Source organism: Hypanus sabinus, chromosome 10, assembly GCF_030144855.1.
Source record: "Hypanus sabinus isolate sHypSab1 chromosome 10, sHypSab1.hap1, whole genome shotgun sequence".
NCBI lineage: Eukaryota > Metazoa > Chordata > Chondrichthyes > Myliobatiformes > Dasyatidae > Hypanus > Hypanus sabinus.
The window spans coordinates 26,491,587-26,508,816 of NC_082715.1; the positions used below are offsets into that span (position 1 = coordinate 26,491,587).

General features: G+C 38.5%; 1 protein-coding gene across 2 annotated transcripts in view; it reads left to right on the top strand.

The window, feature by feature from the left end:
- Positions 1–17,230, top strand: part of lama2 (laminin, alpha 2) — a 364,685-nt gene that overhangs the window by 225,021 nt on the left and 122,434 nt on the right. For both annotated transcript variants that reach the window (XM_059981534.1, XM_059981533.1), the window contains exons 21-25: positions 2,111–2,291; positions 7,482–7,618; positions 12,219–12,452; positions 13,924–14,067; positions 15,871–16,050. In XM_059981534.1, coding sequence (XP_059837517.1) covers positions 2,111–2,291; positions 7,482–7,618; positions 12,219–12,452; positions 13,924–14,067; positions 15,871–16,050 — 876 coding nt within the window. The remainder of the gene's footprint in view (positions 1–2,110; positions 2,292–7,481; positions 7,619–12,218; positions 12,453–13,923; positions 14,068–15,870; positions 16,051–17,230) is intronic.

Genomic DNA, 17,230 nt, shown 5'->3' on the forward strand with positions numbered 1-17,230 from the left:
ACCTCAGTCTCCTCAGAAAATAGAGATGGCTCTGACCCTTCTTGTAGACAGCCTCAGTGTTCTTTGACCAGTCCAGTTTATTGTCAATTCGTATCCCCAGGTATTTGTAATCCTCCACCATGTCCACATCATCTCTACCTTAGCTGGACACCTCCTTATATTTTAAGGTCCTAGTTCTGAGATTCTCCAACCAGAGGACACATTTGCAAAGACATGTCAAGCAATTGCAGGGGATGTTTCAAATAGTGGGAGAGTCTAGGATCAGAGGGTACAGCCTCAGAACAGAAAGACATCTCTTTAGAACAGAGATGAGGAGGAAGTTCTTTTGCCAGAGGGTGGTGAACTGTCGAATTCATTGTCACAGCCAGCCAAGTCGTTTGGTAATTTAAAGCAGAGGTTGATAGGTTACAGGGTGAAGACAGGAGAATGGGGTTGAGAGGGAAAATAGCTCAGCCATCATCGAATGGTGGAGAAGACTTGATGGACAGATTGGTCTCATTCTTCTCCTATATCTTATGGTCTTACAGGACAAAACAATTGGGTAATAGCAAGTTATTTTAAGCAGTTACTTTATAAAGCTGGGTTGAGATAAGCAAGATGCGTGATAACTGCAGGAAAAAGGGGGGGGGGGGGGGGATGCACTTAGCTTCCTGATATACATGCAATTCTTCTTCTTCTTTTCTGTACCTATATGAGTGTGTGTGTATTAAAAGCTTGGGGTAAATATTTGTCCATGGTCACTTGGCATAAAGGCATACAACAGAAACAATTGAGTATTGTACTCCACTTCCAAACTTCAGGAAATTCAGAAGCTGAAGGTTGTAATACAAAATTCCAATCCTCTAATTTATACCTGCTTAATTATCACACATTTTGCGTATTTTTCCCATTTTAAATTCCTGAATCTTGCTTAATAATGGAACTGCCTACATCAGCTTGTCATTTCCTACTTCTCCCGATGGTTTTGCAGTGGGCAACTCATCACCTTTATTACTGGCTCAGTTGTCTTGTATATCTATATGGGCAATTGAGGAAATACATGCATATCTTCATGTTAGCAATGTATTTCATCATAAGTGAAGTTCCAGGCCATTGAGGCACTCATTTAGTGGTGCAGAAAATCTATCTATAAACAAAATTTCTTGGGCTAATTTGACTGAAAATTCATAATTAATCTTATCCATCGCCCTCAAAAACATAACTAAAGCCCAAGTGATAGGCTATCACTCAGTGATAGGCTGAGTGAATAACAATTTAAATATTGAAATTTCACTCTGATTATTTAACATTATTATAGTCTCTTTCCAAAATGTACAATGATTCTTAATAGAAATGGAATATTACAACTATTTATCAATAATATTTTTCTTAGAGAAAAGCTTTATCATCTAACTTCATGGAATAGCATTGTAGATCCATTAGTGCTGTGATAGAAGTCATACATTGTTCAACATGTGGCACGTGTTTTAAAATGCCGTACAATTATTTGGTAAGAGGAAAGAAAGCACCCAGGCAATTGGGAAAAACTTAAAGGGCAGTTCTCTAGCCTTATCAACCGAAGCAATAAAAAGAAATAAAAAATGTAATTCAAGCCATGAAACTTTGATCTCACTTTATGTTTGAACTTTTTGTGTTATGGTGTAGAATTACCACCCTAGCAACAGAAAACAATAACGCTTTGCACATAATATTAAGCTATGATGCTTTAAAAAATAATTTATTTCTGATACATGGGATATTGACTTATTTTTAAACTTTTATATCAATCAGAGTTGTCAAGTTGACTCAAAAACAGGAATAATTTGAACACATTATGATTTTAACAAATTGATTAACACATTGGTTATAGTAGTGGGCAGATAATTATCAAGAGCATGAATCTTCAATGTAAATCAGCATTAGCAAAGCATGGTTTAAGCAAATGCATGCTTCTTAAACAAAATGTGTGGTACTGGTTCATTGCAGTTTTATTTCATTTCCTCGCTATTTAATTGTGATTTATTCTGCTGACTAATTTTACAATTCCTTATGGAATGCTGCAGATCCCATCACTGAAAATTAAAATTTTGGTTTTGTTAATCTTTGATACATTTTTACTTATATTTTACAGAGTTCAAATTATTATCTGCATTCTTCAAGAGGCTGTGTTCCTTGTAATTGCAATTCTTTTGGATCCAAATCTTTTGACTGTAATGATAAAGGACAATGCAAATGTCAGCCTGGAGTGACAGGTCTCAAATGTGACAGATGTGCTGTTGGCTTCTACAACTTTCAGGAAGGAGGATGTATCCGTATGTAACTTCATTTAGTTACTTTTTCCAGAGAAGCATAGTGTATAACTAGTAGTATAACACTTTTGGGGACTAAAAGTTAATGCTTTGATTATTATATTATTAAAAATATATGCCATAATAAACCAGGATACTTCATAATATGTTTGATAAGATCTAGTAATTGAAGCTCTGCACCCCCTTAAAATAGGCTGTTTAAGTAACAAAAGGTATTGGAATCTGGGAATAGGAATGTACTGTTTATTGGATGAAGACCAGTGTTCATACAGTGGATAAACACTAACACTGAAAGGTTAAGCCAAATATTCAGTTGTTTTCTATGTTAAGTCTGTGGCGCTGTTTCTGTTGTTAATAGGATTTTTATAGTCTCAGCTTTTGATCTGGGATTGTTGCCCTGAGAATGATGATGGAAGTTTATGAAAATGTGGCCAATGTTAAGAGTTATCATTTTAGCTAAGGATCAGATTGCATGTCTGTCTTTTTGTTAAGAGAATATAGATGGAATTTAGACCCCAATAAAGGAAGGGAGCGACATTATTTTGACTCGTTTTAATAAATGCACTACTGCTTGATCTCTAAAACTTCCATTGCATCAGTCATTGGCAAACTCAGCATGATGGGTGAATGAGTTCATGCCAACCACAATGCCCACCCAACTCATCCCAGTATCTTGTGATTGGTCCATATCCTGCTCCTCCATGTGCCTATCCAAGTGTTTATTAAATGATGCCATTGTATCTGCCTCAACCACTTCCTCTGTTAACTCGTTCCCTATCCTCACTAGATTCCATGTAGAAAAGTTGCCACTCAGATGCCTTTTAAATCTTTCCCCTCTCGTGGTAAATCTACGCCTCCCTGCCCTGGGGAAAACACTGTTAACATCCATCTTATCAATTGCTCTCATAATCTCTATAAATTCATCTTGCATTCTCTTATGCTCCAAGGAATGATGACCTAGTCTTGCTTGTAAGTTAGACGCTCTGGTTCCCTCACCATCCACTGTTCGCTGAACTCTTTCCAGTTTAACCATGTCTTTGCTACAACAGGTTGACCAAAGCTGAGCACGGTAGTGTGTTCTTACCAAAGACCTGTATAACTATAATCTAATACCCCACTCTTATACTCAATGTGCTGAATGATGAAGTCCAAAATGCAAAACACCTTTTACATTGCCCTATTTACATCTGACAATACTTTCAACAAATACGTACATACTCCCAGCTCCCCCTGTTCCAGAGTGCCCTGCCATTCATGGTGTAACTACTGCACTGGTTTGACATTGCAATATGCACCATCTCTGATTTTCCTGTATTAAAATTCTTTTGCCACTCCTCTGCCTGCTTCCCTAACTGATGAAGATGCCCTCTGTAGTCTATGTTAGCCTTCCTCAGTATCAACGACACCTTGTAATTTCTATCATCCACAAGCTTACTTATCAAGCCTTGTGCACTCACATCTAAATCATTTACGTACGTAGTAAATTGAAGGGATTCCCAACACTGATTCCCCCACGGCACACCGCTAGACACTGGCCTCCATTCCGAGAAGCAATCTTCAACCATTGATTCGATATTGGCCCCAACCTCAAGGCCAGTATCGAATCCACCTACCTACTTCTCCCTGGATTCCATGGAACCTTATCTTGCAGACCAGCCTTCCATGCGAAACCTTGTCAAAAGCCTTGTTGAGGTCTGTCTGGACTTCCCTGCCTGACCCTTCACCCCCCTATCCCTTTCAAGCTTTTACATTATCTCTTCAAAAAAAAATTCTGAAAGATTCATCAAGCATGATTTTTCATGCACAAAGTCGCATTGAGTCTTCCTACTCAAACTCTTGTCTATCTAAATGCTGTTAGATCCTGTCCCTTAAAATTCCCTACACTATCTGCACCACCACTGCTGTCAGCCTAGTCTGTAATACCTCAGCTTATCCCTATGCCATTCTTAAACAATGGAACAACATAGACACTTGCCGGTCTTTGGGAACTTTGCCAGAGGCTAGTGATGATCTCCGCAGGCCTGAGCAATTTCTTCTCTAGCCTCCCACGATGTCTCAGGATAGCCATGGTCAGGCTCTGGGACATCCTCAGACTCTGTGGTAAGCTAAAAAAGAAATTAGCTAGAAAAAATTAGTTATGGAGAGTGGTAGGTACATGGAACGCCCTAATAGCGATGATGGTAGAGGCAGATACCTCAGGAAGATTTAAGAAACTCCTAGGCACATGGATGATAGAAAAATGGAGGGTTAGGTAGGAGGGAAGGGTTAGATTTTTCTTAGAGTAGGTTAAAATGTTGGCACAACATTGTGAGCCAAATGGCACCTTGATTTGTAAGGCTGTAAATACCATCCTCCCTGGTAATAAGAACGTCCTCTAACATATCTCCACTTGCTTCCCTTGTCTCTTTCGCATGCATGATTTTCTTTTCAGTAAACAGCAAGGAGAAATATTCATTAAAAATCCAGCCCATCTCCTATGGCTCGAGGCATAAGCAGCCCTGCTGATCTCTGAGGGGACTTTCTTTCTCTCTAGCCACCCTTTTATTATAGCTATAGATCATATTTGAGATTTTCTTTAATGCTACCTGCTAGATCCATCTCATACACTCATTTTACCCTCCTGGTTTCCCACTTAACTGTATCCTTAATATTTTTGTACTTATCAAGAGATTCGCTCATCCCTGTCTTCCTCTGCCCAATGTATTCTTCCTTCTTTTTCTTGACCAGAGCTTCATTATTCCTCTTGTCATCCATGGTTCTTTAAAATGTCTGATCGTTATTGCATGCTGATTGAAGTTTTTTAGACAGAGATTCTTTTTATGTGTTGACACCCCAGCAGATCAGGCGTTCTCCACATATGTCATTGCTGTCTCACCCAAATTGTTAATTATACCACAAGAAAAGCAGTGAAACAAGGCAAAATTTGAAACTGTAGTGGAAACTGAAGGACTAATGCCCCCAGCTCTCACAGACCAAAGAGATGAAGAGAGCGTGTTGATGAAAAGGCTTTGGCAGTGATTTCATTCTTCACACCAGCCGTCTTTTCAATTTTGATGTTACCAGCCATGTGCAATATTTTCATAAGCTTTTTGCAGGGCCATTAGATTCAAGGCAGGAGGTTAGGGGTGCTTCTGGTCATAAGATGATATAATTTTGGGGTGCTTTTTAAAAATAGCAATAGATATGGTGAGTGTTTTTAATACTTATTTACCTGAACTAAAATAAGTTATACCAGGAAGAAAATACATTTACAGTTTATTTGTAGATTATCTTTTTTATAAACGTGTATAGATGGCATTTGTTCTTTCCATTCATTAAAAGGTGCTGCGAAGCGTAGAAATGAAGTGATCTACCAATCAGTTAAGAGGTTAGCAATACAGAGCAATTCACTTGAAATTAAGCTGCAGGATAAATACACTTCTTTGAAAGGCATTATTCTACCCTAATAGGCATTAACAAATCATCACAAGCACGTTTGCTGAAAGTTAGATGGTGAAATTGTAACTGTACATTTTTAGCATTTGATTGCAATCAAGCAGCAACATTATGTGAAGATCAAATAATAGATAGAATTGTAGGGCCATAGTGGACTGAGCTTCAGGTGCTAAGGCACAAAATTAAAAATTTTTGTTGAGGTTTCTAGTTGATATTTTGGGCCAAGACCCTTCATGCTAAACAGTCTTGGCCCAAAATGTTGATTGTTTATTCCTCTCCATAGATGCTGCCTGATCTGCTGAGTTCCTTCAATATTTAGCAAGGATTACTTTGGATTTCTAACATCTGCTCAGTCTCTTGTGTTTTTGAGTTTTCTAGGCTGTGGTGGGTGCTTGGATTGCAGTATATAAAAATTAAGATTAATAGATACGTTATTGTTTTGCAAGGTTTTAGGTGACTTTGTAAATCATTATTTGTAGCATAATGAATAATTAATATGTCAATTATAGCATTAGATTACTTGAGATCGATTCTCTGATATCTGCTATAATTTATGTTGGTGGTCTCCTGCTGTTGTAGTCCATCTACTTCAAGATTCGGTGTGTTGCATTCAGAGATGCTCTTAGACCACACGATGTAGGAGCAGAAGTAGGCCATTTGGCCCTTTGAGTCTGCTCCACCATTCAGTCATGTGCTTCCAACTCTTCCAGTCCTTCCCATTCCCCTGCTTTCAACACATACCCTTTGATGCCCTGGCTAATCAAGAACCTATCTATCTCTGCCTTAAATGTACCCAATGACTTGGCTTCCACAGCTGCTCTTGGCAACAAATTCCACAGATTTACCACCCTCTGACTGAAGTAATTTCTCTGCATCTCTGTTCTTAATGGACGTCCTTCAATCCTGAAGTCGTGCTCTCTTGTACTAGAGCTCGTGCCCTCTTGTCCTGTTCTGCCCACAATTCTTGTAATGCATGGCTGTTTAAGTTATTCTTGGCACCCTGTCAGCTTGAACCAGCCCTTCTGTCCACTTCTGTCCTCTCTCATCAACAGGGCATTTTTGCCCACAGAACTGCCACCCACTAGATATTTTTTTGTTTCTTGCACCATTCTCTGTAAACTCTTGAGGTATTGTGTGGGAAAATTCCAGGAGATCAGCTGTTCCTGAAATACTCAAACCACCCTATCTGACACCACAATCATTCCATGGTCACAATCACTTAGATCACATTTCTTCCCCCATTCTGATGTTTGGTCTGAACTACAACTGAACCTCGTGATCATGCCTGTGTGCTTTTATGCATGACTTGCCACCACATGATTGACTGGTTAGATATTTGCAGCAACGAGCTGGTGTACAGGTCTGCCTAATAAATTGGCCAGTGAGTGTACATTGCTTAGATGTTTTATTAAGATTTTTCTGCCTTTGGCTAATTTCTGATTTAGTGGCACTGTCAGCACAATTGCATGTTCATTGTCATTGTCATGGATGATAAAATCATGATTGTAAGCACATTGTTAACAGTAATTCATGTTTATAACTAAAAAAAAATCCATTGTAGTTTCCATTTTATTACTTATAAATTATTTCCTTATCATAAATGTGGTACCTAGAAACAAACAGTATTTATGTTAGAGATTAGAAATGTTAATTATTTAGTTTATACATAATTTATTTTTTAAATCATTATGTATATGCAAAGTAATCTTGCGAAACTGATTTGACTTTATCTTCTGTTTTGCTTTGTTTCACACTCAGAATGTGAATGTGCCCATGTCGGCAATCATTGCGATTCAGAAACTGGCCAGTGTGTCTGTCCTCCAAATACAGTGGGTGAAAGGTGTGACAAGTGTGCAATGAATTTCTGGGGCCATAACTTAATCAATGGATGTAAAGTAAGTTTACCTAAAACTCCAGATATCACAATCAATAGAGGTTCTTACAACAAAATACATAGACACCATGTTATTTTGCATTTATATTAATAATTTGCTGTATATACAACAAAGAAAATTTTCAAATCTGCTTTCAATTTATAAAAGTAAAGTTTAGACTTTAAAGTAACACACACAAAATGCTTCAGGAACTCAGAAGATCAGGCAGCATCTATGGAAATTAATAAATAATCAACATTTCGGGTTGAGACCCTTCTTCAGGACTGGAAAGGTAACGGTAAGATGCCAGAATAGAAAGGTGGGGGGAGAGGAAGGAGGACTTGCTAGAAAGTGATAGGAGGGCTGGAGAAGAAGGGATCTGACAGGAGAGGAGAAGAGAAAGGGAAGAAGGAGGGGCTCTAGTTGATAGGCAGGTGAGGAGAAGAGGTAATAGGCCAGAGTGGGGAATAGAAGAAGAATGAAGGAGGAGGGAAAAAAATAGCCGGAAAGAGAAATCAATGTAGATGCTGTCACTTTGGTAGGTTCCTGCATGGAATATGAGGTGTTGCACCACCAAACCTCATTGTGGCAAAAGTGAAGGTTATGGACTGACATGTCCGAACAAGAAAGGGGATAGGAATTAAAATGGTTGGCCACTGGGAATTTCTGCTTTTAGCAGATGGAGTGGAGGTGCTCAGCAAAGCAGACCTTTTTATTTTGGCGTCTTCCCCCTTATTTTCAGTCCTGAAGAAGGGTCTCGGCCTGAAATGTCGACCTTTTATTCATTTCCATAGATGCTGCCTCACCTGTCTAGTTCCTCCAGCATTTTGTATGTATTGTTTTGGAGTTCCAGCAATCTTTTGTGTTAGACATTAAGGTACTTTTTGCTCTCGTGAGAGAGATACACCATCCCATCTAAGTTCTGAGCTGATAGATTGCACTGATTGACACCCAGATCTTTACTCACTTTGTTCTAAGAAACTTGTCATTATCAACTATTTTGAGTAGCTCAAGTGAATTCTCATCTTGTTATATCTTTTTGCTTAATATTTGAAATAAATTACAGAAAATGCTGGAAACCTTCAGCAGTTTAGACTGAGTATCTGGGAAGAGAATTATAATTAACATTTCAGCTTGAAGATCCTTTTTCTGAAGTAGGAAGGGAAGAACTGGGTAAGAAATAATTTTCAGTTACAGAAAAGGTAGGGATGGACAGACAGGAAATTTCTGAGAGTGTGAGACCAAATGAGTTAAGACAGCATTTGGAATCAGATTAATCTTTTTAGCCTGAATGATGTGTTGTCAATAGCGATGTTGTGGGCCTTGTCCACCAGGCCAGGTTATAGTATGATGGCAAAAAACTAGGCAAAATCTCAGATGGATAACCAACAGAAATGGTCAGTTTGGATGCAGACCAAAAGAGAGATGGAAGGCCTCATCGTGGAAGGTGAGAAATTATTCTTCAAACTAGCGTTGGTTTTTCTAACATTGCAGGAGGCCAAAGATCAGAGTGGGATGGGGAACTAGAGAGACAAGCTCAGGGTCATTATTTCCGTAGTCTGAATGTGGGTCCTCTACACAGCAATTGCCTAATCTGCACTTGATCTCTCCGGTGTAGGGGAAACCATAGCAGAGTAGGAGCTGGCAGAAATTGGAAAGTTAAATGGGGAAGCTGGTAGAATGACAGACCTGTTCTGGAGCAGAGGATAGAAACCAGAAGAACATGAAATAGAGGTCCAGCGCTCTGTCTGAGTGCTTCCAGTATTTTCAGTATTCATTTCAGTTTTCTAGCACGTGTGGCTTTTGTGATTTTCTTCTGCTTAATATGTGACGGCTATTCCACAGGTCTAGTTAATATTGCCTTTGGGAGAATTGGGTGGCCAAGTTTTGAGACTCAGGTTTGCACCATACTATTCTTTGATCAAAGCTCCTTTCATTAAATTTCTCTCTCATTTATTATATTTAATTTCATACATGTTGTTTACCATTGCAAGAATCTGGAGTTCCAAAATAAAAATGCTTAAATGCATATCAAATTATATTTCAAAGCCATCAAAGGTTTAATAAAATACAAGAACTGTGCTGAGAATTTATGTCCAACATGTAGGACTAAATGTGATCATGTAGTTGTATCAGTACATTGTACTCTGATCCTTGTAGTCACAGGGAATATATGTTGACATGGCCATCCAACAAATTTACCAGAACCATCCAGAGATGAAATTCTAAGCATATGTTTCAACTATTTTTACCAATCCATATTTTTGTATTCTATTTTGCTTTAAAACTCAACAAAAATTCTTAATATTTTTATGTCTTAATTCAACTATTTTGCCAACATTTGAAAGTATTCCATTTGATATGGTTGAGACTGAGTTTGAAGTAACTTTAAATGTATTTTGTTACTGATCCTTTAGTTCTGAAATGCAAAGAAATGTTCAGTGGTGAAACATTAAACAGTGCAAAAAAATTGGAACAGTGTAATAAAGCTTTGAGAGTATATTTTGTATGCTGAGATAAATGTATTATGTTAATGTCAATGGCATATTAAAATTGATTAGCTGTTAATTGGTATTATTTCATAGAATTTCCTAACATAGTTGCTAAATGATTTAAAAAAGATTACTTTAATAATGACTTTGCTCAATGTCATGACATTTGGACCCTAAGCTGAGTTTTGGGGCTCATATGTTTGGCCTTTATCAGTACTGCCAAATTCCATCTCTGTAACATCCCTTGCCTTTGTTTGAAAGCTCCTGACGTCCTAAGTACATTTTCTTCTTGACTCATAGATTTGATTAATCCCAATGTAATCCTGGCTGGCCTCCCATCTCTTACTTTAAGTAACTTGAACTGTTGACAATCTCTCAGCTCATGCCAAATCCTGTTTACCTATCCCTCAGATATCAGAGGGTACAACTTCATTCAACTTCACTCATCCCATCACTAAACTGTTCCCACAACCAATGGATTCATTTTCAAGGACTCTTCATCTCATGTTCTTGAAATTTATTGCTTATTTATTATTATCTTTATTATTAATATTTCTTTCTTTTTGTATTTGCATAATTCGTTGTCTTTTGCACATTGATTGTTGGCCCTGTCTGTGCAATTCTATTGTGGTTATTGGATTTATTGAGTATGCCCACAAGAAAATGAATCTCCAGTTGTATGTAGTGACATATACATATGTATTTTGACAATAAATTAACTTTTTACTTTGAACCCAGCACCACTGTGCTTACCTACAGTACAGTGCAAAACCTCATTCAGAACCCTGGGGTCTACACCATCTGGTCCAGGACATTTACTTACCTGTAGTCATTTTAGTTTTCCAAGCTTCTTCTTCCTAGTAATAGCAACTTCACTGACTTCTGTGCCCTGTCACTCCCAGTCTTCTGGCACACTTCTAGTGTCTTCCACAGCGAAGCCTGATGCAAAATACTTATTCAGTTCATCTGCCATTTCCTTGTCCCCCATTGCTACCTCTCCAGAGTAATTTTCCAGCAGCCTGGTATCAACTCTTGCCCCTCTTTTACTCTTTATATATCTGAAGAAACAGGAAAAATAGCTAGGATGCCTATGACTTTTGCACAGTACAGTAGCAATTTTACGCATTGCACTGTACTGCAGTCACAAAAAAAACAAATTTCATTACATAAGTGAGTGATGATAAACCTGATTCTGATATGGGTCTGTATTGGGGACTGAGAGTGGGAAGGGAGCAGGGAAAGGGGAGAGAGCAGGAAGTACCAGAGACACATTCTGTAATGATCAATAAGCCAATTGTTTGGAATCAGATAACCTTGCCTGCACCCGTGCCGATTTCTGCCCCTGGCACTTCTCTGCCACGTGTCCCACGCTCCTTCCTCAGCACTCCTTCCTTGCCATTCTGAACATCCTTTTCTCCCACCAGATATAGAGCACTCTCGCTATGTGTGTGTGTGTGTGTGTGTGTGTGTGTGTGTGTGTGTATATATATATATATATATATATATATACATACACCTAAAACTTTTGCACAGTACTGTATCTGCATGACCTCCCGGTTAAACAATATCTTGATTTATTAAAAATACTATATCTTTATTTTTAAGTCCTTCTCTATTTCTGCCGTCTCCTCCCAAGAACTGCCCAGCGAAATGAATGGATTTACTGTACCTAAGGGAGTCCAATGTAATACAGAGTGTTTGTGGAGATATCCCACTGTGTAAATCACGAAGTGTTACGATAAAGTCATGTTTCCATTTGGGACTCTTTGAAGAGTACACAAGAAACTGAAGAAATCTATAACTCTTATTCAAAATATTATTCATTATTTATTATTAGTATTTGTATTTGCATAGTTTGCCCTCTTTTGCACATTAGTTACTTGTCCATCTTTGTGTGTAGTTTATCATTGATTCTATTGTATTTATTTGTTTCTACTGTGAATCCGCACAAAAAATGGAATGTCAGGTAAGATAGACATGCTTTGATAGTAAATTTACTTTGAACTTGCAGCATGATATTAAAAAAATGGCTACAATTTTAGGATTTGCACTTTCACAATGCATCTTGGATGTCAGCAATGGTAATCATTTTGCCAGCATATATTCTTGCATGGTTTTCTGTGTTTCAGCCCTGCAGTTGCACTCCTGTGGGATCTTTAAACCTTCAATGTGATGACGTAACAGGTTGCTGCTTCTGCCGACCAGAGTTTACGGGAGATAAGTGTAACCGTTGTAGGACGGGTTACTGGAATTACCCACAGTGTAAACATTGTGACTGTAATCTGTCCGGCACAGCAAGTCACACTTGTGATGAGATGGGAGTTTGTTCGTGTGCAGAATCTAGCGGGCAGTGTAACTGTAAGGTGAGTCTTTCGCAACATGGGGATAATTTCACAACACAATTCCGTAAAAGCATTATTTTATAGCATAGCTCACTGCCTTTATGAAACTGACTGACAAAATTTGGGGTTTATTTCATTGGTTAAGGCCACTGGTTTTGGTATCAAAGAAGATCAAATATTATTATTTATATAAAGGAAATAGAATTAAAATAATGTAGAATTAAAATTTGCAATGGCTGCTATTGTTTCCAGTGCACATCAAATATTTGCCATGTGTTTCCCACAATTTAAATACGGTAATCTGACTAACATTGCCCCCGTCTGTTCCCAAACTGTTAAATCTGATTTTTTTTAAAAAGCTGTCAGTTATTTCTTATGGGGCTAGAAGAGGCTCTTAGTGATTATTTGCAATTATAACTGGTTTTCTTGTTAGCCAGGGGAAACAGGATTGACCCTCCAGGCCACATTAAGATCATCCCACGCTTCCAGTCCTAGTCTCGTTTTTCTGACTGACATTTGGATTTGGTATGGATAGGAGAATTTACAAGGAGGAAATCGTTCTCCATTTTGTACCTCCTTGTATGAATAACTATACGAATGGTTAACCTGAAACATGGGCTCTCTGTGCAGACTTGCATTTCCCACTTTCATTTTAGATTCCAGCATTTCGGGTTTCTTTACAACTGAAAAATGAATGCAAAGTAGCAATTCTGATTAGATTCTGTCCACTTCTTAAGTTTTTACTCGATCTACATGAAAAATTACAATCTGGATCTGACTTTGCTAAATTCCACCCTTAGCTACAAAATATACAGTTCAGAGCTGAATTAGAAGTAGCTTTATCATTGTGGATAATTAGTGTAAGCGAGATTGATTTGAAGACGATAAATCAAATGACATTTTTCTATCTTAGATGTGAATTTATCCAGTTTCGATGATGATTAATTTTCATAACCTGGGTAAATGAATGCTTTGAATCATATGCTATTAACAGTCTGGGTCTGAACTTTGTCATGTTATAATTACTGAGAGCTTGCATAGAATTTTTTTGAATGGCTGGCATCCTGTGAATCAAAACTCCTAAGTATCTGATTATGTAATATTGTTTTAAATTCAATAGCGTGACATTTTTTTTTACTTCTGCTTCTGGCTGGGAATCATGGCTACTCAGAGCACAGATGGGAAAATTATGCTTTGGGCAATGTTTGTAAAACTCACAAATATTTGGACAGTATTTACATCTATTTTAATTTGTTAATAATTTATGTAAGGCGTATGTCTGAATTTCCAGTCTGTGGTTTTGGCTGATTGACCTCCTTTCTGGAAGTGTAAACTCATAAAATTATCCTTGGGCATCTAAAGTCAGGATCATACCTCAATTTCAGCTGACTTACTAAAAAAAACATTGAAGCATTCAATAGTATTTTCTAAAAAATATAAAGTATTTTTGCAATTTAGTTTTAATGTTAAAGCAACTAATTTTCTTGTGCAGATGAACGTGGAAGGGATTAGTTGTGACAGGTGCAAGACCGGTTTCTTTGCGCTTCACTCAAGCAATCCATATGGGTGCAGTAGTTGTTACTGCTCAGGTGTGACTTCACAATGTACTGAAGCAAAAGGACTGATGTACAGGAAAGTAAGTGAAATGCTGATTGTTTCTGCGATTGATGCAGTATTTTTAGATCATTGCTTCTCTGTAATGGCTAATGTAATTGTTTACCATAACTGCTTGTAATAATCTATCAGCAGGCAAAAGGATCCTTGAATAATTTGTGTTTGCTATCATAATAATAACTGAGCATTTGAAACTTGAATTAACATTACTTAATTTGAATGGAACGATGTAGGCAGATAAATTTGTTTTCCTTAGTACGGTGCTTCTCCATTGTGTCTGAAGATGACGGGAAACCTGTGTGGGAGAGTTTTTAATGCGGAAAGGCAACTGCATTGGGACTGTTCCATGCTCTCAACCTCAGAAGTCTGGATCCAGTGGTACGAACAAGCATTACAAACTGGGGTCTTCCTTGGTTACAGTGGATGGCCATGACGTCTTCTGTGCCTTGCTATGCCTTCGCACTCCATGGAGTGTTGCAGAACCACCTTCCACCACCCAGTCTGCTCGAGCTGACCTTGCATGTTAGGACAGGCAATTCCCTATCTCACTGGGAATGGGGGTACCCTCACCCGGTTTAGCCCGCCTGTCAAAGTGGCGGACCAGAGTGTGGCCGCCGTCAGACGCAGACAGCTACTTGGAGCCACAGGTGAGAGCAGAGTGTCTGGAGGGGACCGAAGGTGAGTGAGCTGCCCTCCTTGCCAGAAGTATTAGCCCTCCCTGGACACCCCTTATTTTGTGTGTGTGTGCGTGTGCGTGTGTGTGTAAGCATTCAATCCCTCCACCATTGACAATCAGCCGTAGCAGTGTGTACTATCTACAAGATGCACTGGAACAGCACACCAAAGTTCCTAGGGCAGCACCTTCCAGACCCATGACCACTACCATCTAGAAGGATGAGAACAGCAGATTCCTGGAAACAGCACCACTTGGGAAAACCCCCTCCAAGTCACTCACCTTCCTCACTTGGAAACATATCGTTGTTCCTTCATTGTCGCTGCGTCAAAATCACGGAATTCCCTCCCTAACAGAACTATACCTGCACCTCAGGAACTGCAGCGGTTCAAGAAGTCAGCTCATCACCGCCTTCTCAAGGGCAACTAGGGATGGGCAATAAATGCTGGCTTAGCTGATGACGCCCACGTCCCATAAATTAATAAAATAAACAAACACCCATATGCAAATAACTTGCTGCAAGTTTGTAGCTGAACCAAGTTGGGACTTTAATTTCCATAATATAATTGTGCTTTTTGAAGTAATGTACAATGCTCATTATCGTTTAGTCCTTTAGTCCTATTGTACAAACTATTGAACTGAGGGCTGTTATTTAAATGTAGCATTTCCCCATTGCATGCACTATTCTCTTGCAAGTGCAGTATTTAGTCATAAGTGAAACATAAGGGGTAGATAACAGAGACAATTTTCCACTTTTTCCATCATGTGGGAAGGTAGTATGAATTTCTGCTCCATCTACTCCAATATTGTTGAGCTTAGCATCGACTGGCTGGACTTTTGGCCACCGGTTGATATATTATTCTTTGTGTATGTCTACATAGGGCAGTGCTTTGTGGGTTGAAATATTGTGAAGCTATCATTCACCTTTTCCTTAATAACAAATGGTCTCTATCAGGATGTATGTTCACAGTTTAAGTGTGTTTTGTTTGACTGTAACCGTGGCTAATACCAGGTCACTGATTCAGGGTAGTTGTTTTTAGCAGTAGTAAGCCTACTGATCTTTGCAAATTCTTACCATAAAAATCTGAATTAAAATAAGCATTTTATACTTTTGCCACATCTAACAAATAGCATTTTTTTTTAAACTTGCAGCTGATTCTTAAACCTGGCCAGACTGTCCTGGAAATAGTAAATAAATTCAGTGATCGAAAAACAACAGATGGCGTCTTTTATCAGCATCCAGAAATTGTAGCTGATGTCGCAAGAGTGATCAAACATCTTCACTATGAGCCTTTTTATTGGAAGCTTCCAGAACAGTTTGAAGGGGAAAAGGTAATTCTCCTCACTTTGATATTAAATGGATTATTTTGATTCATTACCACACCAGCTGATGAAAACCATTGACTAGCTCAGCGACCGGAGAAGTGAGGTTGAATTGATGAAGGCATGTGTTGTACAAGATGTATTTTATGGTGGTACTAATGTGCCAAGAGATAATGTCTAGTGGTGATAAATGTCTACTATAAGCTGTGCAAGTTCAGTACATTTTCCAGTGAAGCTACTACTGCCCAATATCATCTCAGTTTAAAGGAAGAGTTTTCAAATGTTTGCACTGTGATGACTTCATTGGATACAAAGATTTATTGTAATTATTTCCAGAGTGCAAATGATGTCCATAGTAACAGCTATTTTGTAACTAGCAGTTAAAAGAAAGAAAAGAAAAAAATGATGAAATATGAAATCAAGCTAGCAAATAATATCAAAGTGGATAGTAAACGTTTTTTTTCAAGTATGTAAAAAATAAAAGAGAAATGAGAGTGGATATAGGACCGTTAGAAGATCAGGCAGGAGAAATAATAACAGGGGACAAGGAGATGGCTGATGAATTAATTATTTTGCATCAGTCTTCACTGTGGAAAACACTAACAGTGTGCCTGATGTTGTAGTGTGTGAAGGAAGAGAAGTGGGTGCAGTTACTATTACAAGACAGAAGGTGCTCAAAAAGCTGAAGGACCTAAAGGTACATAAGTCACCTGGACCAGAGGAACTGCACACTAGGGTTCTGAAAGAGGTAGCGTTAGAGATTGTGGTGGCATTAGAAATGATCTATCAAAAATCATTGGTCTCTGGCATAGTGCCAGAGGACTGGAAAATTGCAAATGTCACTCCACAAAAAGGAGATTACAAGTAGGATAGATAAAGGAGATGTAGTGGATGGTGTATATTAGGACTTTCAGAAGGTCTTTGACAAAGTGCCTCACGTAAGGCTGCTCTTACCAAGTTAAGAGCCGATGGTATTACAGGAAAGTTACTAACATGGTTAGAGAGCAGTGGCCAATTGGTAGGAGGCAGTGAGTGAGAATATAAGGACCCTTTTCTGGTTGGCTGCCAGTGACCAGTGGTGTTCCACTAATAGAAATAAATGCGGACTATTTTCTAAACGGGGAGAAAATCCAAAAATCTGAAATGCAAAGGGACTTGGGAGTCCTTGTGCAGAACACCTTAAAGACTA